The sequence below is a fragment of the Musca autumnalis genome, unplaced genomic scaffold, assembly GCF_047663935.1.
Source record: "Musca autumnalis isolate F117 unplaced genomic scaffold, ASM4766393v1 scaffold_3, whole genome shotgun sequence".
In the NCBI taxonomy this organism is placed as follows: Eukaryota; Metazoa; Arthropoda; class Insecta; order Diptera; family Muscidae; genus Musca; species Musca autumnalis.
In genome coordinates, this window is record NW_027411866.1 from 217,693,397 (window position 1) to 217,716,733 (window position 23,337).

Genomic DNA, 23,337 nt, shown 5'->3' on the forward strand with positions numbered 1-23,337 from the left:
TATCTTTTCTTTCCAGTCTCCCAATATGCTAATACATTTGATGTAGCTCTGGTGAGCCAGTTTCTTTTTTGTTTTCAGAACATCCTTATTCTTTTTCATACATTCCGGATCTGCAGCGCAGCTCTTATACGCCTCCTTCCATTCTGCCCATAATCTTTGTATTTCAGTCTTTTCAGCTTCAATCGCTGAGTCATTATAAATTGAGGCATCAGCTGCCTCGAGATTTTCCTCACATGAGGCAATTTCGTCACACTGAAGCAAAAAGTCTTCCATAGACATTTCTAACTAAACCGCAGTGAGACAACCAAACAGAAACTCCCAAAGATATGAGCAAGTGATGAAAATAGCAAATTTCCCCACGAGACAACAATACGAGTAAGAGACAACAATTCCCAAATCTCTACCCGAGACCACAATATGAACAAGAGACCACAATGATGAATGATTAAGATACGAGAATTCCAAACTTCTTGACGATATCGATAAAGCACTCAAAATTCCAACCTTGTTCTCGAGAAAGCAACACAAAGTAGGAATAACTACTGTGTGACAAAAATACCCTTAATGAGCCAGTTATTATTTTCTACACCTACTCATCGAGCAATATAAACTTCTCGCCAGTGAGTCAATCTCCAATTTTATTTGCATTCAATTCAAAATTTTTTCAATTATTCGCACAAACAAATTCAATTGTGCGAAACAACACCAGTTTTCCAAAACTCCCTCGTACTACAACGTGATATCTTTTCTCAAAAAGCCCACAAAATATCTTTATACAAGACCAAACCACAAGTAGTCTTAACCGGTCAACCCGTTAATGAGACAAATTGAATATCGTTTACCAGAACCCACTGTGCGACAACAGCTCATCAAATACCAAAGTAATTCTTGTCCAGCATATATATATTTTAAGAGTTTAGTAACGCCAGAGACAATTTCGCACCATGAGACAATTCAATAATGCATTACAATTGCGACAAATCAATTTATCCCCAATCTTTCTTCAACAAGAAGTGGCAAAATCTTCCAAACAGTTCACCAATTTTATCTTAAAAGCCATTGACAAAGGCTCTTTATAATTTGTTTGGTTCTCATTCAATTGTGATACAATTCCAACGTCACCAATATTCACCCCACTGTGCAAGACAATGTAAACATTCAATATTCTTTGTAATGTTTTACCATATTATTCATATATTTTATGGGAGACAATTTTTAACTTTCCAAAGTTCTCGACGAATTTAAAATATTTTTATCGTCTGTACCAACAGACCAACTTCCTCTATACCAAACAGCTTTGGTTGTAAGAGTAAAGCAATTTATCATAAAATACTTTCACTTGGTTTTAACTCGTTTTATTAAGCGCCTATGTTTTCCAAAAAAACATCAAACATTTCCGTCAAACGCTGCTGCACACCACAGTGCTTCTAAATTTGTGTATAATTTTTACCCCAACGAGTAAGAGAGCTAATTGTTCACATAAGAACGTTTGTACCAACCACTTAATTGGTGTCCAACGGCAAAGATAACAACAAGACAAATTCACCAAAGACTGCAATTTCTCTTTGCCTAGTTCACTCGCATATTTGCTCTTATGAAAAATTTGCTCATCATGTCAAAGAGTAACAGAATAATAATCCATACTCCGCACCACCATATGTGCGCACAACAAACAATAACAACAAAAAATGCACTCAGCGAGACAGAGTACACCAGCGCACTGTGCTAAACGTCGGCCACATCAACAGCCACAGAGATAGCGCAGCAGCAATTCAACCGCACAGAAGCAGCAACGGCAACTAGCAAGCCGTCAAACTACCAAAAGGCCAACAACAACAATGTTCCATAAAATTCAAATCGTCGCTGAGGTAGATCGTTAATGCCGGCAAATGCAAAAAATGCCAGTTCAAGCACTCAACAACAACAGGGAAGGAATTCCCTATATGCCAGTAACAACAACACAAAGGAACAGGAGTCCCCCTCAATAATGTAACAAAAACAACAACGAATGGAATCTCCAAATACCGTAACAACGGTAACTCCTGAGTCATCCACTGTTGTTACCCAATAATGATAAATTTAACAGTTTTCTTGCGAGAAAGTTCTAGCCGCCAAGCCACTTTATTCACCAATATAACACAACTATTTTAAACCAAGTTTGTGTACTCACTGTTGTTATCAATTAGGGCTCCTTCTCCTGGTTATATTTCTTTCAAACGGCTTCTAAGGACCAGATGTTGGGGCCAACCCTCAACAGCACGAAAGCCAACCTCCAAAGACCAAACCTGGGTCAGCTTGATTTGCCGGCCTAACACTCGGATTAGCGGAAACTCACCGTTTCTTGCAGCTCGGATTCAGGGAGCTGTCGATATCTCCTTCTCAGCTGATGGGACAATTCCTCTTGGTGGCTTACAAACCAACGGGCTATTTTCGTTTCTTCGTCGGGGGAAACACTTCTGCCTCGAGGCAAGGAACAATAAAAACACTTCTGGTTTCGCTCTTAAGGCAATTCAATTTATTTATAATGTACGTATGACTCTCCGGATAACAATAGAACTCGCTTCAAATGCGCCCGGAGTTGTAAATATGACAAACAAAAATCAGAATTCAATCTCGTTCTTTTTTTCTTATTTCGGTTTAAAACAACACGATTTTAATGCTCTGCTTTGCTTCTTTGCGCTTTGGTTGTTATGTTTCAATAGAAATAGCGATTGATGTCCGTGCACGGAGCAAGGTGCACAAAAACCTGTTTGGGACAACAATTGGGACAAAAAAGGCAAAGGCAAGTGAGACAACCAAAGGCAGAGAAGGAGAGCGAGAGCTAAAGAAAACCATAGAGTAATGAATAAAGTATACAAGAATAAAAAATAAATAAAAATAAGAAAAGAAAATAAACAGATGGCTAATACAAATTCTCTTGCCAGTAATCAACAAAGGGCAGACGACGTATATGCAAGTGGTGCCTTTGTAGCGATTTCTTGCATATACAACAATAATGCAAACTAGGTCGGCGTAGGTGACCTACTAACGGAGATATCGCAATAGTCGGTAATACATCCCATTTTTCCAATTTTTTGGAAATCACGTTACAGGTCGCAATTTTGATCGGATCGTCACGAAATTTCGTGGGTTTGTGGGGGTTTCACAGGAGAAGAAGCCTATTGATTTTGGTCATGGTCGGCTAATATTTAGGGGTCGGAATGAGCAAAAAATGTATTTGGAGAAAAAGTCAACATTTTATTCCAAAGCAAATATCACAGAGTCTATAAGGGTATACAAAAAGCAAAACCTGGCGATGGAAGTAGAAAATATCGCCTTTGCAACGATGTAACGTAGGTTGTCGTATGTGGTCAAATAACGAAGATATCGCATTAGTCGCTAATAGAACCCAACTTTTCATTTTTGCGATTTTAATAATAATGACGGATGTCATACCTTTGGTTGGGGACCTTCTAAAAACAGAGCCTGACTAAGAAAGTAGAAAATCCTATATTTAAAATTATGCAAAGTAGGTTGGCGTCGGTGGTCAAATAATAGAGATACCGCAATAGTCGGCAATGCATCCCTTTTTTCCACTTTTTCGGTCGGAATTTTGATCAGATCATCACGAAATTTTCTCACAGAGATAGAAGCCTATTGATGTTGGTGATGTCGATAGTAGTCAAATATAAAATTAAATATTAATTATTTTGGTTTAGTTCGCCTTACGTCATTTGGTATAAAAGCCAGATAGGTGAAAACTTTCGTATCTCCCTAAAAGAAATGTTTTCGAGTGAAAAGATTGTGCACAGAGGTAGTGGTGTAGGGTATCACATAGTCGGCCCCGTACCGACTATAACCTTTTCTCACTTGTTTTGAGTTAGGGTAAGTATTGGTGTTCAACGTTGATCTCGCTGTTAATGTGTAAGGGTGAGATACGGCTGATCTTTTCGAAAATCGAACTAAAGGGGTACGTACAGTACTAAAATAAAAATAAATAGTGATTAAAATTGGTATTAGTGTTCGCAATTACCATATTATATATTGTTTATTTTTTTTATATCCTTTCCGCATACGAAGTTGCGGGCACTTTGCTAGTGGCTTTATATTTCTGTTTGGCGTTATTGTAGCTTCGTTTTGATTTTACATGTCTTAAGACAAATCGAATGCCGAATCGTTTTTTTTTTTTGTAGTAGACCATTTTTTTCTTGTAACTTAATTCCTTCCATATCCTCTTCGTCCTTTCATTCTTGTACCATAGTAAAAGTACCACAAGATTGGATTTCAAAGCATCCAAATATTCTACAAAAATTTTGCTCAGGACATTTTAGGTACGGCTAATCGATATTGTCCAGTTTTAATGGTTCTTTTTGACATTTATCCTGTTTTTGTTCTGTGTTTTGGTATATTTTTTATTTATTGTTTGTTGGAATATACAAACACAAAACATATTTTTTTCTGAACAAATATTTTTTTCTGTAAAATCCCATCTTTTGATGCTTTTACTATGGTTCAAGAAAGAAACGACGAAAAGGATAGGAGTTACAAGGATAAAAAGTTCTACGAAAATATACGGCATTCGATTTGACTTAAGACATGTAAAATCAAAATGAAACTACAATAACGCCTAACAGATATATACACCTATTTTCTCAAGCATTATAAGGGACATTTAAAAAAATTCATCACGCGATATCTTAAAAAATTTACCTATGGCGAAAATTTCCTTTTGGGTTCTTAATATACTCACAAAGGGCTTTCATCTTCAAAAGGAATTTTACATCGCATAAAAGTCTTGTTGCACAGTGTATCTTGTACTTACACCTTTATTGTATACATCATATATAATGTACTTCGAATAGAAAACACTTGACAATTCTGTATTCATTTTTCTACTTCCACTTTAAGATTTTTAATTGAATTCAATTCCACCCACCTTCATCTAAGTGCACCTCACAATAGTTGGGTAATGCACCGATTAGAAAACAACCGAATGACAATACCGATATCCATTCATTATTCATTGAATAGAAAATTACACAATCGCCTTTTTTAATACCCGAACGTTTTAAATTTATTGCAATTATAATTGATTGTTCGTACACTTCTTTGGCTGTCTTCACTACATTTCTATCGTAGAAATGATCGATGATTTTATTTGAATTTATGGAACGCATTTTCTGCAGGAATTTTTCACCCAATGACAATTTTGCAACATCTCCATATGGATAGTTGATAGATTTCCATATTTTTGTTTGGGGATCTTGGACCACTTTTATATATTCTTCTGGCATATTTGTTTAATATTTATATTTTTTTAATATTTTGTTTTCTTTTGTTGTTATTTTGTTTTCTTTGCGTATCTTGAGTTCGTTTTACAAATTCTATTGCACCTCCTCAATCACACGTCCAGCGTTTGAGATAGTCCAAGTTATTGTGTTACAAATGCAAGTATTATCAATACTAACAGCTAAAGTCAGAATATTCGCCCCTTATAAACAATTTAGCATTTTTACGTTTTCCTTTTTGCAAGTGTGAGAGTAGGAGATAAAGATCGTGGCATTCAATAATAAGTCAACAGTAATAGGCTCAAAACAAATTCGAGTGAGATTTTTAGAAATTATCATCAAACAGATTACGTTTTTCAGTTTTGTTTTTTTCTCTTTGGCGTTTATTTTGGTTTTTTATAAATATTTATATTTGCTTTCGTTATACTTTAATCGCAGGTCTGTTTTCTAGCCTTGCATTCTATTGCAAAGATAGATTAATGCAGATTATAATCTGCAACACCGAAAATGCAAACAACTTCTAGTATGCATTTTTTGAAAGTACATATAGAGACTACAAAAACCCTAGTAGGGTTTTGTCCTGTCAGATCCAGTTCGGATTTTATGGCCTCATCTAAACCGGGCTAAAACTACAGCTTTTTGCATTTATCGGACCTTTATCTCAGAAACGATTAGGAATTTGGTCTTGCTGTCTTTGGCAATATTGTAGCCCTAAGCTTCTAGAACTTATCTTTTGAACAGACCGCATAAGAAAAACTCTATCTAGGGCATCAAAATCTATAAAATATAGAAAATTTTACATAATTACTGAAATTCTGGTCAGTATCGGCTAAAATATTGGGAGTTTAACTATGTAACCTTTTGCAAAAATCTTCCAAATAAAGTTCTCAACAATTCTTTAGAACATTCTGAAACTCAAAAATGCTTACTTCATGTGGTTTCAGCGGTATTTTGCATCACATCTTTTACAACACGTATTTCAAACACAGTTCACACCAACATTTTATTCTCGCATTTCGGATTTAACTCCATTTTTGACATATTTATTAAATCGTTGTTGAAAAATATAATAAAAACAATGGTATGTTCTGAAAGGTTGTGTATTACATTCCAGCGAATATTTTTCCAAAAGAAAACATTAAGAAAAAATTAGCGGTTTTAGAGATATGGTGCGAAATTTTCGATATTTTATAAAATTTGAGGCAATAAATGTAGTTTTTCGAGTTCATTATTTCCGAAAATATTGTACTCTTGCACTTATCTATGAATTTGCTTCAGTGGTCAAATAAAGATTCACTTAGGTTTCAGAGATATAGCCCAGAATTGCTTTAAAATGTCAATATTTAACCTTGTTTAGATGGGGCCATAAAATCCAAGCTGGATCTGACACAACAAAACCCAACTAGGGGTTTTGTCGTTTAGGACTGTACTTTCAAAAAATCCTCAGCTCAAATTGTTTGCACAAGATTCCCATAAAAATGTTGCACAGTGTTATCGAAGGGAATACTAGACAACTTATGATTCATGGAATTAAATGAAAATATATAAAACTGCAAAGAATGGAAAAAATGCATTTGATATACAAATAGTTTACAAACGAACAAAAAAAACGTCAGACGTGTTAAAAACAGAAGAAAAAACAAGTTAAGTTATACCCTCCACTATGAAATACTCTAACCTAATATGGAATTATTTGTTTTCTTTCTGTTGCGAAAGTACCTATGCCAACAATTTAAGGTGGAGAAGTTACTTGACAACTAGAAACCCTAAATGCCAAATTATAGCTAATTTGGTCTGAAAATGTGGCTAAAAACTTCAAAATATCTGAAATCGGGCTTCAAAATATCTGAGGGCTATAAGTAAAGGTGGACCTATGTCCATAACTTCTGGTGGATAAGTTTCTTGGTCGCTGGCTATAGCTAATTCGGTCAGAAAATTTGGCTAGAAACGTCAAAATAGCTGAAACCGTAGACCTATGACCATAATTTTTTGTGGAGAAGTCTCTTGATCACTAAGAACCCTAAATTCCAAATTGCAGCGGCCAAAAAATATAGCTAAAAACGTCAAAATACTGGAAATCGGGCGGTACCGTTATATGGGGGCTATAAGAAAACGTGGACCTATGACCATATTTTTTACTGAAGAAGTTTCTTGATCACTGGGAACCATAAACGTCAAATCATAGCTAATTTGGTTTGAAAATGTGGCTAAAAATGTCAAAATATCTGAAATCGGGCGGTACCGTTATATGTGGGCTATACCAAAACGTTGACCGATATAGCCCATCTTCGAACTTGATCTATGTTCAGAGCAAAAACACATGTGTACGAAATTTCAGACGTGTAGCTCAACTCATTCGGAAGATAGCGTTATTACAACAGACGGCAGACGGACGGACAGACAGACGGGCAGACGAACGGACGGACAGGGCTAAATCGACTTAGAATTTTACGCTGATTAAGAATATATATGGTAATATTTAAAAAAGTTTTACAATCGTTGAAGTTGAGGTTCACCATTTAATAAGTCGCGAACTGTTAATATATTTTATAAAATATGAATCTATATATATAAAATAGAAAAATGTTTGTATGTTTGTTTGTTTGTTTGTTTGAAATTTATAGACTCAAAAACCGCTGAACCGATCTTGCTCAAATATTCAGGGTATATTACTACATCGCCTGAAAGTAACATAGGCTATAAAAAGTTTCGAAATTCCGCTCTGATCCGGAGATATAGCATCAGAATTGGAGGTACCTCCAACAAATTTAAACTTTGTATGCGAATATCTATAGAACGGTTACAGATACAGACTCCAAATTTGAAATGTGTGATGAATTTTAGCCTTAAAATAATTGTGCCAAAATATATCGAAATCGGTCCAGATTTGGATATAGCTCCCATATATATTTTCGTCCGATTTCAAGTATTTGATGTACCAAACACGCTATATATGTCCGATTTCCATGAAATTTGGAATGTGTGACTAAATTTGTTGTAGAAATAAGTATGCCAAATTATATTGAAATCGGTTCAGATTTGGATATAGCTCCTATATACATTTTCGGCCGATTTCATGTATTTGATGCACCCAACCCACTATGTGTGTCCAATTTCAATGAAATTTGAAATGTGTGACTAAATTTGTTGTAGAAATGAGTATGCCAAATTATATTGAAATCGGTTCAGATTTGGATATAGCTCCTATATATATTTTCTTCCGATTTCATGTATTTGATGCACCAAAGACGCTATGTATGTCCAATGTGTAACTAAATTTGGTGTAGAAATAATTATTGAAATCGGTGTTGATTTGGCTATAGCTCCCATATTTATTTCAATGAAATTTGTGCGGTATCTATATCTATAAAAGAGGAAAATGTTTGTACGTTTGTTTGTTTGAAGTTTATGGACTCAAAAACCGCTGAACCGATCTTCCTGAAACTTTCAGAGTATATTACCACATGGCCTGAAAGCGTCACAGGCTATATAATTCTTAAAAATTCTGCCCCGATCTGGAGATATAGCCTCAGGATCGCAAGGTACCTCCAAAAAATTTAGACTTTGTATGCTGATATCTAACGAACGATTATCGATACAGTCTTCAAATTCGGAATGTGTGACGGAATTAGGTCTAAAAATAAATTTGCCAAAGTAATTTGAAATCGGCTCAGATTTAGATATATATTTTCGGCCGATTTAATGCATATGATGCATAAAACACGTTTTGTATGCCGAATTCCAATGAAATTTGGAATGTGTGACGGAATTTATTGCAGAAATAAATGTTCCAAGCTATTTTGAAATCGGTTCAGATTGGGATATAGCTCCCATATACATATATTTTCGGCCGATTTCATGTATTTTCTACACCGAACACGCCATGTATGTTCAATTTTGTCGAAATTTGGAATCTTTGACGAATTGATCCTAGAAATTAGTTTGCCAAATTATAATGAAATCGGATCAGATTTGGATATACCTCCATATACCTATATTTTTGGCCGATTTCATGTATTTTATGCAATAAACACCTTATGTATGTCCAATTTCAATGAAATTTGAAATATGTGGCGGAAATTGATCTACAAAAAAAATTGTCAAATTATATTGAAATCGGTTCAGATTTACATATAGTTCCCATTTATATTTTCGGCCGATTTCATGTATTTGATGCACCAAACACCCTATGTAAGCCCACTTTCAATGAAATTTGGAATATGTGGCGGAAATTGGTCTACAAAACAAATTGGTAAATTATATTGAAAGAATTTCAGTCAATAGAATTTGAGGAAATGCACGAACGTACAAATCCATTGATCCAGTTGAATTTAGTGCTAAAAGTTGGTGTTCCTATTATTTTATTAATAAACATAGACCCACCTCGCCTTTGCAATGGTACAAGGTTAACAGTAAAAAAACTACACAACTATTTAATTGAGGCAACGATTATTACTGGGAAGTATATAGGTTCAGATGAACTGCTATTGCTAATAGCAACAGAAACGCCCTTCAATTTTAAAAGATTCCAGTTTCCTGTACGTTTGACATTTGCAATGACTATAAATAAATCCCAAGGACAGACTCTTCGTGTATGCGGCCTAAATTTAGCATGTTCTTGCTTTTCTCATGGTCAGTTCTACGTTGCAAGTTCACGTGTTGGTAGATCGGCCGATTTGTTTGTTTACGCTCCTAAAGGAAAAACAAAAAACATTGTATATCCTAAATCATTACAATAAATACTTTAATTTAAACTTTTGAATTTGATTTCTTTCTGATTTCAAAAAAATCCATAAAATTTCAAATGCATATCAATCTAAAGGGGTAGCTAAGCGCACCGGGTTCAGCTAGTATATTTATATTATTTGATCTCATAATATGGACCATCTCATAATATGGACCATAACAAATAATTTTCGTGGAAGCTGCGTTGGTGGTAATATAAAAAAATGGGAAAAATATGTTGAAGTAAACAAGTTTTTTTGTGTTCTTTCTTGATTTCTGGCCAAACCACGCAAAACTCAAACCTGTGCTCAAAGAGAGAACTAAAGAATACCCCTTGGGCAACATGGTTCTAGTGCATGACTTTTCGATATATACACTGCATCCCCCTAAAATCGATGCTGACATTTTGAAGTTTTGATTTCAGTGTTTTTCGAATTTTTCTTATAATTATAGGGTGCATTTTTGGCTTTAAAATTTACAACTGTCGTACAGGTACCCCTGAACCCCGCGTGATTTTAGTTTTTTTACGTGCCGGATCTAATAAGCCCTTCCGCTTTCGAATCCATCCACTAAAACGCCGGATATAGATACCTTGAAAGTAGGAAAATCTGCAAAAATATATTTTGACAATTCCGCGAATTGAACCGCGATTTTCTTTGATTATTTTCACATAAATGTAATCCTTTATACGCGATTATTATATTTGCCAAAAATGTGTGTCACAAATTACAAAGATTCGGGAGTAATATCCCTATTTATCCCAAAATAGAATGTGGTGGCACATCCGCAGTTCCTGACGAATCTGTCTTAAATAATTTATATTGACGTATTTTTAATAGGCAGCCATTGAAATCGGATGCACCTTATAATCATATGCACATTGCGTAATTTTTGCCCATTTGAAGGTTTTTGAATAGTAAGATGCAACTGATGGCACACTTTGGCCGCTGAATAAAACATGGGAAAATCCATGCATATTGATAGACATGGACTCCCTGTATCCGAAAAGCACATGCACCTCAAATGATTTAAAGGGATTCGCGAATTACACGCTTTTTAATTTTTGTGTTTTTTCTTTGGTTGTAATTTCATTATTACGCTCTACTACTTATTTCTATTGCTTATCGCAAAAAGCAAATATACTTCCACGATGACAAATTATTTTCCTTGTAATAGTTTTAGCAAAATACTTCAGGTTTTGTATGGAAAATTAGCGAAATAGTAGAATAACTCCCAAAAATATTTCTCTAATTTTTCTCATTAAACCAAAATATATATTTTTGAAATAAATTTCAACAATAAGTTTTCGTCTTTTGTTGTTGCTGTAAAAAGCATGCAATGAACCCAATCTTTATAATTTTGGTCTCACCTTTGTCTATGCGTTGTATAGATTTTGTACGTATTTTTTATTTATTTTTTAGAGATTTTTAAGGACTCTGAATTAGAATAAATAAAATTTACCCCAAGATTTCTTCATTATTTTTTTATTTTCCGCGAAAATAAAAATAAATTTTGCAAATATTTTAGGATCTACGGAAAAATGTACCCCCAACGAAGACTAAATACCAAACCTTTAATTTCGGTTAGTCAAATCGGTAGACCTATACCGACAATTAATGACAGGAATGCTGTACATCCCCAACGAAGACTATATACCAAATTTTGTACATTTCTGTAGGATAATACGGCTAAAACCATCAACGTACCGCAAATCGGGATGTACATTTTATGATGGCTATAAACATGGACCCTTACCGTTAATTCTTTGCAGGAATATCCCAACGAAGACAACATACCAAATTTTACATATTCCTGTAGAATAATGCGGCTAAAACCTTCAAAATACGGAAAATCGGCAGATGCCGTTATATGTGTACAATATTAAAACTTGGACCTATACTGATAAACATCCGGGGGAAGTTTGTTTAGCCCCAAAAAAGACTACATACCAAATGTTCAACATCGGAAGGTACCGTTGTAGTGGACTATATCAAAACGTAGACCTATACTGACAAATTTCTGGTGGAAAGTACGCTGCAATGGGTACTATATGAAGGCGTGGACCTATACTGATAATTCTCTTCTGGAATATGTAAAACTAAATACCAAATTACAGCCATTTCTGTTGGATATTGGGTACCGTTCTATCCCTATACAAAGACGTCTACTTATACCGACAAGGTACCGTTCTATGGGGGCTATATCAAAACGTGGACCTATACTGACAAATTTCGGGTAGAAAGTTTAGTGCCCCCAGCGAATGCTAAATACAAAATTACAGCCATTTCGGTGGGATATTGAGGCCACAACCTTCAAAATACCGAAAACAGGGGGTACTGTTCTATGGGGGCCATATAAAAACCTTGACCTATACCGTCAAATTTCAAGCGCAATGTTTGAAGGCATGAACCTATACTGACAAATTTCGGGTAAAGAGTTTAGTACCTCCAAAGAAGACTAAATAACAAATTTCCGCCATTTTGGTGGAATATTGAGGCCATAACCTTCAAAATACCGAAAATCGGGAGTTACCGTTCTATGGGGGCTATGTGAAGGCTTAGACCTATGACGACAAATTTTTAGTGGAATGTTAAGTGCCTCCAGGCGAAGACTAAATACAACATTTCTGCAATTTTGGTAAGATATTGAGACCACAACCTTTAAAATACCGAAAATCGGGGAATACTCTTATAGAGGAGCTATACCAAACCATGGACCTATATTGACAATTTTTAGTTGAGAAGTATTGTGACCGCTGGGAACCTCAAATGCCAAATTACAAGTAGTTCGGTCAAAAAATGTAACTAATATCTTCAAGGTACCTAAAATTTAAACAATGCCATGTTATGTGTTTTGATCGCCCGCTAGGAACTTCAAATTCAAGATACAAGTAGTTCGGAAAAAAAAAAACCGATTGTGTCCATATTGAAACCTAATCTAAATCTGGTAGAAATTTCACGATGTGCAAAGTGTGGGCCAAATCGAGAGTTATCGTGCCAACAAATTTTCGAAACATTTTCGAACTTTTGTGGGGGAGGTCCCGGAAGGAGTGGACCGATATAACCCATCTTCGAACTTAAACTAAGTTTGGAAAAAATTTTACGAAATCCAAATTTCGAGAGTTTTCGTGAGCTTCAGCCAGACAGACAGACGGTCGGACATTGCTAAATCAACTCCAAATTGTCTGAAACACATTTCGTCCAAACATACTTGGGGTTTAAAACAATTATTTCGATGAGGAACATTTTGCCCGTATGAAAGTGTATATGAGGAAAATTCAAAATTTTTTAGTTTCCATGAAGCCAAGATTTGCACTATTATAATACGCGAACTATTGTAGTTTACCAGTAACTATGACTTTTGCTGGATTAATTTAGATGTTTTTGTACAAAGCTCAAAAATTTAGCAAAAAAATTTAATTTACGTGGTAGTTACGACCGCGTAAAGGAAAAAACATAGGTAAAAACACGTTGAAGCTAAACGTGTTTTTTACATTGCTATTCGATTTCTGATTAAACCATTCAAATGACGGACATCTGTCCAAAGTAAAAGTAGGAGAATACAAAATGAAGATTACACTTCTAATGTATCACTTTCCAAAATTTCCTCTGCATCCACCTTTTATGGATGCTGACATTTTGAAGCCGGATTTCAGGTGTTTTTTTGTATTTTTTATGTAACTGGGACGCGCATTCGGATATTTCGAAAAACCAATTATAGGATTAAAGAACTCGCGATTTCGCATAATCTGATATGTATATTGAGTATGTAGCCCACACAGCAGCAGAGTAATCTACTGCCAAAGGCCAAAATTTAGTGCGATATTTTTTCTAAAAAACCTATTTTTTGGGTACAGTATTTACAATATCCTTTTGAGTGTGCTGGTACCCCGCGATATTTTAGTTTTTCGACGATCCGGATCATATGAATCACATATCGTAAAAATCCATCTACTAGAACGGCGGAAATGGCTACTGCAAAAATTGAAAAATTTGCGAAAAATGTTTTTCAAAATATCGCTGACTAATTCGCGTTTTTTGTAGATCGTTTCCATTTCAATGAAGAAAGTGAATCATCACTCGCGTTTGTGCGAAAACAGCGGTTTGAAAAGTTTAGTGGCATGGGAGCTGTATCCGATTTATCCAAAAAATACTGTGTGATGCTACATCCACGGTTCTTGATGGATTTTATTGAAATATGTTTAGATCGATGTATTTTTTCAAGGTTGATAGTGAAATCGGATGCGCATAAAAAGTGTGTGCACTTTGTGCAAAATATAAGCGTTATACAGTTTGTTGCACACTAAACTGCAGACGATGCTACATCTTAGCGGCCAAAGTAAATCCTGGCAAATGTGTACAAATTAAAAGAGAAGAATTCGCTGTATTGGTAAACCGCATGCGCATCAAGTTAATTTCAGGATTTCGCGATTTACACGCATTTCAAAATGAACATTACCCGATACAATTTTATTTCAAGATTATACCCTATTTAAAGGAACCCAACATTTATTTAAAAGATATCCATATCTTCTGCTAGATGTGATTAGAATAAAAAATGTGATTTATTGCGTGAAATTTAACTAAAATAGGAGAAAAACTCTGACCTATTTTTCTTATATTTTGTTCATCTAACTCACAAAATAAATTTTAATAAATATTTTCTCTTACAAAAATTTTATAAATTTCCTCAATATATTTTTCGTTTTTTTGCTATAATATGCAAACCGCTAAACGGATTTGTATAGTTTTGGTTTCATTCGAATCTTCGCGATGTTTAGATTACGTACATATTTTATATATATTTTTCAGATGCGTAAACAGCTTGAATTTTATTAAAACAAGTTGTAAACTACTAATTGTTTTGAATGCTTTCCTAATTTCCGCGAAAATTTACAACTTTTTTAATAAAGTTATGGGACCTCAGTAAACATATAGTATGTAGAGAGCCCCTAATTAAGAGAGTTTCTCAATATAATGATTAGAGTCTTTTAAAGATTTTTTTCTTTTTATCAGAATTAAAACCGCCATAACTTTTGCGCGCAACAACCAAAATTAGTATCTCGAACAGATTTAAAAATGGGATTTTTTTTCCCAATCTATGTACCAAAAATCTTTCATGTAGCTTAAAAAAATTATTTTAATTTTTTTTTATGGAAAACTAAAAAATTTTGTCTTTTCTTCGTATACCCTCGTTAGCATAAATGCTGAGGGTATAGAAACTTCTTTTTGAAGTATTTTTTTTTTCACCTTTATACTTCGGGCTGATGATTGATGTTTGTGTATTAAAAGTTTTCTGTTGAAGAAGTTGTTGGAAAATAACTTCGGTGGAGAACATCCACAATCAAGAAGCAAGGGAACTGATGAGATCCTCTGGCGAGGATCGAAAATAGTCTTGTCTGCCTTACCACTTGGGGAAAAATGCCAAACTTTCTCCACTAATAAATTAGTTGTTTTAAAATATTAAAATAGCAACAATGGGGGATTAAGCCCAATTTTTAGTTGAGAAATGTTGTGACCGCTAGGACCCTCAAATGGAAAACTACACCTAGTTCGGTTAAAAACTGTAGCGAAAATCGTGAAAATACCGAAAAATTGGCTACACCGAAATATGGACTTATGTTTGGTGACCACCGGAAATTTTAAATGTGAAATGGTAGTTCGAAAAAAATTTAGGTAATATCTTCAAAATACTTAAAATCGGTGTAATGGTGAGATATTTTACATTCATTTGGAATAACCCTAACAGAAGCGTAGATGTTATCATACGAATTCTGTGCTGACTGAGATCCCCCTTCAACACCCAAGACTTCGTGATGATGATATCAAGATTGCCTTCTGTAGTGTGATTACAAGGTTTAGACTGACGGATAGCCGCAACATCGACTTCAACTTTTTTGCAATCCCAGGAATAAGAAACGCGAAAGGCCCATTAAGATTTTTTTCCTTATATACAAGCAAGTATACAAATCGCCCACTCAAGTATACAACCATTACTTAGATGTGTTGTAATATGTTGAGGTTTAAACGGACGGATAGCCTAAACATCGACTCAAAACCAAACCAACAATAACCTCCCCACGAAGTGGTGTAGGGTATATCAATTTGAAAATAAAGATGAAAAGAAAATAAGCAAATGATTCAATCAGACAATGTCTCATTTCACATATTATCACAACGCTGACGTTTTACAAATGACTTGTAATTATCAACTAGGCAATTTTTGTTGTTAATCCTCTCACTAAAATGAAAAGGTTAAGGTTTACCGTATTACCTTCCATCTTGTTTATAATCGGATGATGATTGAAACATTTATTTTTGTATATATTTGATACTAGCGTGTCGAGCTCAGTCTCAGAGTGCGGATACGGATTGACAACTTAAACTCTCTCTGCTGAGACCGTAGAGCGCAGTTGCCAAAAGAGCGATGGTTATTGAGTTTGGTCTCACTGCAATATGTGAATGTAGTTGTATCAGTCGACTAAGATCCTCTGCGATCTCTGCAAAATTCTGCTCATCACTCGGTAGCTGAAGCCTATGGATTTCTCCTCCTCCACCTAAACAATGTTTATTTTGAAGATATTTACATAGCTTAGAAAAATATTAGGGAATTAAATTATGTTATTCGGTTTAGATTCTATTTAGCCATGTCATTTCAATATTCTTAGAGAAAATGCAGATAAGGAAAAGACTTAGAGTGGTCTTGAAATTGTTTGACATACGTTGTCCTCAGAAATACTCAGAAGATGTTGCTAGAATTTTACTGAAATTTTAGCATTCTCACGACCTACAATTGTCATGCTTGCGACTGCATTACAGTGGCTGTTCTTTGTTAAACAGCGCTCATTCACATAGAAAATATAAATAATACAAATGTTTACGCTTTTGCTTTGTAGAATTATTTAGTAGCTTTGTTGTTTATACTCGTATAAATCTAACAGTTAAATGCATTTTTTATTCCCCCCAAGTGAAATGCATTGTGACCTTGAAAAGCTTATCTTTAAGAAAAGAACAAGCGCATTGCAATTGTCACCAACGAATTACATAATTTATTTACACCCAGTGTATTTTTAATGTTTTCTTCTGGCAGCTATGTAAAGATTTCAAAATGAAAATAAAGTGCCCAATCATCATCCGCTCAAAAACAAATGGGAAGCTGATAAGCTAAATTTTTTTCTTTAAATTTTTTTTGTGGTAAAAATAACAAATGCCTTCTAGAAAAACTAAAAACTGCAAGTCATTTATAATACGTCAGCGTAATGACAATACGTGAGATGAGATAATGTATTAACAACTAATTTGCCTAATGGTTGTTTCTTTATTTTCAAATAATTTTAAATGAACAAATTAATCCATTCTTATATATGTTTCTGATAACATTTGTTTGTATACCCTACCTACACCACACTGTCGTAAGGGGTATTATGTCGTTGTGTATTTGTATGTAACATGCATAAGGAAATAAGATAGACCCATAGTTCTTTTCGGGGATATCCATAGAATCACTTTCTGAGTCGATTTATGCATGTCCGTCCTTTCGCAATATACAGGTTGCATTTATTGTCCGATTCAGCTGAAAATTGGGGGATATCATTTGTTTAGCCATATGAATAAAGCTATTGTAAAAAAGGGTTTAGATTTGGATATAGCTCTCATATATATTTTAGGCCGATTTCACTTATTTTCTACCCCAAACACGCTGTTTATATTCTATTTCGCTGACATTTGAAATGTTTGACTGAATTCGGTCTAGAAATTCATTTGCCAAATTATATCGAATTCCGTGCAGTTTTTATATAGCTCCAATATATATTTTTGGCCGACTTCACGTATTAGCTGGACCAAACACGCTCTATATGCCCGATTTCGATGAAATTTGGAATGTGTGACTAAACTCGGTCTAGAAATAAATGTACCAAATTATATCGAAATCGGTTCACGTTTAGATATATCTCCCATATATTTTTTACATATTCACAGTGGTGTAGGATTTCATAAAGTGGGCCCCGCGCGACTTTGATCCTTTCCTTACTAATTTGTATTAAACTACGATTAATTACACAAATTTTAATTCCTATTTGGTAATCGATTAATACTAGTTACTATTTTTCTTAATTTTTTAAAATTTGCCAATAAAATTTTTTCTTTATAACTGTGTGAAAAACATTTGTTATTTGATCAAAAAGATATAAAATTACATTTATTAACATTTGCTTCGTTGTTTTATTAAAGATTTTATCTTAAACATCTTAAAATCTTTTTCATTTTTCGATTTTCAAAATGGTTCAGTAATTTTTGTATCAGCATTAGTGGGTGCTACTGAAGGAAGTTTTTTGTGCCCGCTATAAGTTTAGCCATTACTTACTTACTTACTTAGCTGGCCCATTACAGAACATTTGTTCTATAGGCCGAACTAAGAAAAGATCTCCAATTCTCTCTTTATATTTGTTGCTTCGCTTTCTGGAATTCCGCGCCTTTTCATATCATCATCCACTTGTTTGCGCCATCTATTCCTTGGCCTGCCAATTCTGCGTGCACAGCCATGCGGTCCGTGTTTATACACCTTTTTAGCGGGGTCATCATCGCTCATTCTTATGATATGGCCTAGCCAACGCAATCGCTGCATCTCGATACGTTTAACAATATTGATGTCGTTGTACAGCAGATACAGCTCGTGGTTCATGCGACGTCGATATTCACCGTCAACGCAGATTGGTTCGTAGATCTTTCGAAGAATTTTTCTCTTAAACACACCAAGCACTGCCATGTCTGCTTGCGCAAGTACCCATGCTTCGGAGCCATACATCAGCACGGGTAGTATCAGTGTTTTGTAGAGTGTTATTTTTGTTTGACGAGATGTGGCTTTATTTTGAACTGCTTACTTAAACCAAAGTAGCATCTGTTGGCCAATATAATTCTTCTTTTTATTTCACAACTGATGTCGTTTGTTGTGTTTAAGGAGGTGCCGAGGTAGACGAAGTCTTTTACTACCTCAATATTATAGGAACCAACTTCCACAGTCGGTCCGAGCTCAATGGACGCATTGCGCGTCGACACTATCAACTTGGTCTTCTCACCGTTTCCGCCAGACCCACTTTAGCAGATTCTCCTTCGACCTTCATAAAGGTATCAGTTACTTCTTTTACTGATCGGCCTATGATTTCTATATCATCAGCATAAGCAAGTAACATGTGCCTATTGGTGTAGATTGTGCCACTTCTTTTTACGTTTGCCTCTCGTATAAACTTTTCCAGCAGGATGTTAAAAGATCACACGAAAGGCTGTCTCCTTGTCTGAAACCTCTTTTGGTACAAAACTCTTCGGAGAGGTTCTTTCCTATTTTAACTGAGGACCTCATGTCAGTTAAAGTCATTTTGCAAAGACGGATGAGCTTTGCGAGGATACCAAATTCAGACATGGCTTGGAATACCTTTGAACGCAGCAGGCTGTCGAAGGCTGCTTTATAATCGACAAAAAGGTGGTAGGTGTCGATCTGAATCTCTTGGGTCTTCTCCAGGATTTGCCGCAGGGTAAATATCTGCCAGGTCTAAAGCCGCATTGGTATGGTCCAATTATCTCGTTGACCATAGGCTTTAGTCGTTCGCACAATATCCCTGACACGATCTTGTAGGCAATAGGGAGTAGACTTATGCCCCTATAGTTAGAGCATACAGTCTTATCTCCCTTCTTGTGGACGGGGCACAAGATACCCAGGTTCCAATCGTCGGGTACTCGTTCTTCCTGCCAGATGGTGCTAACTAGCTGATGAATACACCTTATCAGCGTGTCGCCTCTGGTTTTGAACAGCTCGGCTGGTAAGCCATCGGCTCCTGCTGCCTTATTATTCTTCAGCCGATTTATTGCTGTCTTTACCTCATCTTGGCTGGGCGGTATACATTCAATACCATCTTCTGGGATTGGGACTGTGGTATCTTCGTCGTCTTCGCTGCTATTGGATACCAACAGTTTTGAAAAATATTCTTTCCATATCCTGAGTACACTATCTGTATCTGTTACCAAATTACCTTGCTGGTCTCTACAGGAGGATGTGCCTGTACCAAAGCCATCAGTTTGATGCTTGACTCTTTGGTAGAATTTTCGGACTTCATTCTGGCTCCTGTACATCTCGATTTTTTCACACTCCCGCTTTTCCATCTCTCTCTTTTTTCTGCGGAAAAGACGTTTCTCCTCTCTCCTTTTCTCCCTGTATCTCTCTCGTGCGCTACGCGTTGCTACGGATTGTAAAGTAGCCCTATATGCCGCATTTTTCTCTTCGGTGGCAGCACGACACTCCTGATCATACCATGGATTCCTTGGTGGAGGCCTCTGGTATCCAAGTATGGATTTTGCGGCTGTTTGCATGGAGTGGGCAATGCTTTGCCATTGCGCTGATATGTTATCGGGATGAGGAGTGCTTTGATTAAGCAATTGGGCTAGTTGAGTGGAATATGCTGTGGCTATCTGTTGTGATTGCAGCTTACCGATGTCTAACTTTCGTGTTGTGTCTGTTCGTACTTTGTTTGCTACGTTTAAGCGGGTGCGTACCTTTGCTGCAACAAGGTAGTGGTCCGAATCAATGTTTGCGCCTCGGAACGATCGTACATCCAACACGCTCGATGAATGTCTTCCATCTATCACAACATGATCAATTTGATTTTGGCATTAAAATCGCCTAGAATGATTTTAATGTCATGGGCAGGGCAACTGTCATATGTTTCTTCTAAGCGCTCGTAAAATATATCTTTGGTCTGTTCGTCCTTTTCTTCAGTGGGAGCATGAGCGCAAATAAAGCTGATGTTGAAGAATTTAGCTTTTATTCGAATTGCAACAAGTCTTTCATTCACTGGAGTGAATCTGGATACCAGATGTTTTAGTCTCCGACTAACTACAAATCCGCAACCAAACTCATGCTTTACGTCATGGCAGCTATAATACAGTGCGTCACCTTTAGGTGTTGTTGTGACGCCTTTCCCAATCCATCGTATTTCCTGTATGGCAGTAATATCGGCCTTGTACTTTTCAAGTACGTCTGCCAATGAGAAGACTGCACCTTCTCTATAAAGAGTGCGAACATTCCAGGTGCATATTCGCAGATCATGGTCCTTAAAACGTTTGCGGGGTTCGTCAACTTTAGAGGGGGTTGTTTTTCTTTTCTTTCGTTTTTTCATAGTATGCTGTTTTTTTCTAGGGAAGGGTTACTAACCCGACGCCCAAACCCAAGTTTTTAACGTTCTTATAGGAGAACGCGCGGCACATGTTAGCTCACTACCTTTAACGGGTGTTAAAGGCAGTTCCCCAGGTGACACCACGGGGAGGTCAGTGTCCACTTGAGATGAAAGAGGGACCAAGATAAATCCTGGGCTTTGCCATGTTAAAACCGGTCAGGACCGTTGCTTGGTATCTTCCATCCCCTACGTCACCCAAGTTAGCCATTGCATATCTCAAATTCAAATCCTCTTTTGTATTTAAATTATCATCTTCTGAAGAAAATATCACTTTAATATTTGATTGAATATTCGGCTCGGATGCCCATCCATATAATTCCCGAGATGTAGTTTTACTTAATCATCAATTTAGTTTATTGTCCGTCTGGGACAATAATTACAAATCCATTTTCAAAATCGAAAAATGAAGCAGTTTTTATGATGTTAAGACGTTAAAACAGCAGAAGTTCACGGTCTGCACACCTAACAGTTCAAGACCGTTGCCGACATACTGATGAGGAGTATTCATCTGTTAAATAGCAAAATTTGGCTATAGGAAATTTTAAACCTCTGTCTGTTAGGTTATGTTTACAGGAAGGAACCAAACAAAAAGAGTAAGTGTTGCTTGCCACTCTCAAAATAAGTAGTAGTGTGGCAAGCCACTCAAAAAAAATTATTTTAAAATGAATATTTTTCGACACTTGGATATGCACTGCCAAGTAGTTTTGTGTACTAAAAAATATTTTCGGCTTAGCTTCAACCTTTGTAATTCAGCCGACTTGCAATTTTCAACTTGGCATTTTTTTTTGTTAAACCTCTCACTAAAATGAAAGTATTAAGGTTTACCATATAACCTTCCATCTAGTTTATAATTTGATACTTTCCAACTCAACTTGCCCATCTCTGTCTCAGATCAAAAATGCTGATTGATCACATCGGAAAATTCTCTCTGCAGAGACCGTAGAGCGCAGATGTCAACAGACCGAAGGTTGTTGAGTTTGGCCTCACTGAAATATGTAAACGTAGTTGTATCAATCAACTAAGATCCTGCACGATCACGGAAACCTTACATTGAAGATATTTACATGTGTAGCTGAGAAAAAATATTAAGGAATTAGCTGGGCAAAAGAAATTATCTAATTCGATTTAGAGTTGATTTAGCCATGTCCTTTCATCTGTCGGGCTGGTGAGCACGATATCTCTCGAACGGATCACCCGATTGGGTCCAAGTAATAAGGTATCCTAACTCAGATCACGTCGTATACCTCCCACACAACATTTCAAAATTGTTAGAAAAAAAATTAAGATAAACACTTGGACTGGCTTTAAAATTGTCCACGCAGTCCAAAAGGTACGAAACTACTTAAATCTCAGAAATACTCAGAAAATGTTGCTAGCACTTTACTGAGGTTTTAGTGTACTTACGACCTATAATCTTCATGTTTGCGACTGCATCACAGTGGCAGCCACTTTTGTTAAACAGAGTTCATTCACATTTAGAAAGTATAAATATTTACGCTTTTGTTTTGAGAATTATTTTAGTGGCCTTATCTTTATGTTAATCTTATCAGATAAATGCACTTTTATTTCCCCAAGTAAAATATATAACACATTGTGACCTTGAAAAGCTTATCTTTAAAATAAAAGAACAAGTACATTGGAATTATCACCAACGAACTAAATAATTTATTTACACTCAGGGTTTTTAAATATAATGTTTTTTCTGTGTCAGCTACATATGTAAAAATTTCAAAATTATAATAAAGTGTCCAATCATCTTCCGCTCAAAAACAAATGGGATATCAGCTTCCCATTTGTTGTTGAGCAGATGATCATTCTACACTTTATTATCATTTTGCTAAATTTTATTCTTTACCTTTTTGTTGTTGGAAGAATAATAAAACGAACAATGCCTTCTAGAAAAATTGCAAGTCATTTATAATACGTCAGTGTAATGACAATACGTGAAATGAGACAATGGAGATTTCCATAGAGATTTTATCAGCATCTTTATTTTCAAATAATTTCAAATAAACAACTGATTATGTTCTTAAATATGTTTCTGATAACGTTTATTTTTTTTAATATAGTCTTTATGTTTATATGAAGCTAGTTGAACTTTTTTGGGGAACCACTGTGGCC

The 23,337-nt window shown here is 35.6% G+C and overlaps 1 protein-coding gene across 10 annotated transcripts in view; it reads right to left on the reverse strand.

Annotated features, from left to right (window-relative positions):
- Positions 1-23,337, reverse strand: part of LOC141398979 (uncharacterized) — a 52,416-nt gene that overhangs the window by 23,426 nt on the left and 5,653 nt on the right. For 3 of the 10 annotated variants that reach the window (XM_073976839.1, XM_073976842.1, XM_073976840.1), the window contains exon 2: positions 4,916-5,449. The exons of 1 other annotated variant lie outside the window; for it this stretch is intronic. In XM_073976839.1, coding sequence (XP_073832940.1) covers positions 4,916-5,273 — 358 coding nt within the window. In that variant the 5' untranslated portion in view covers positions 5,274-5,449. 6 more of the 10 variants (XM_073976837.1, XM_073976841.1, XM_073976836.1 and 3 more) reach the window with 5 other exon arrangements.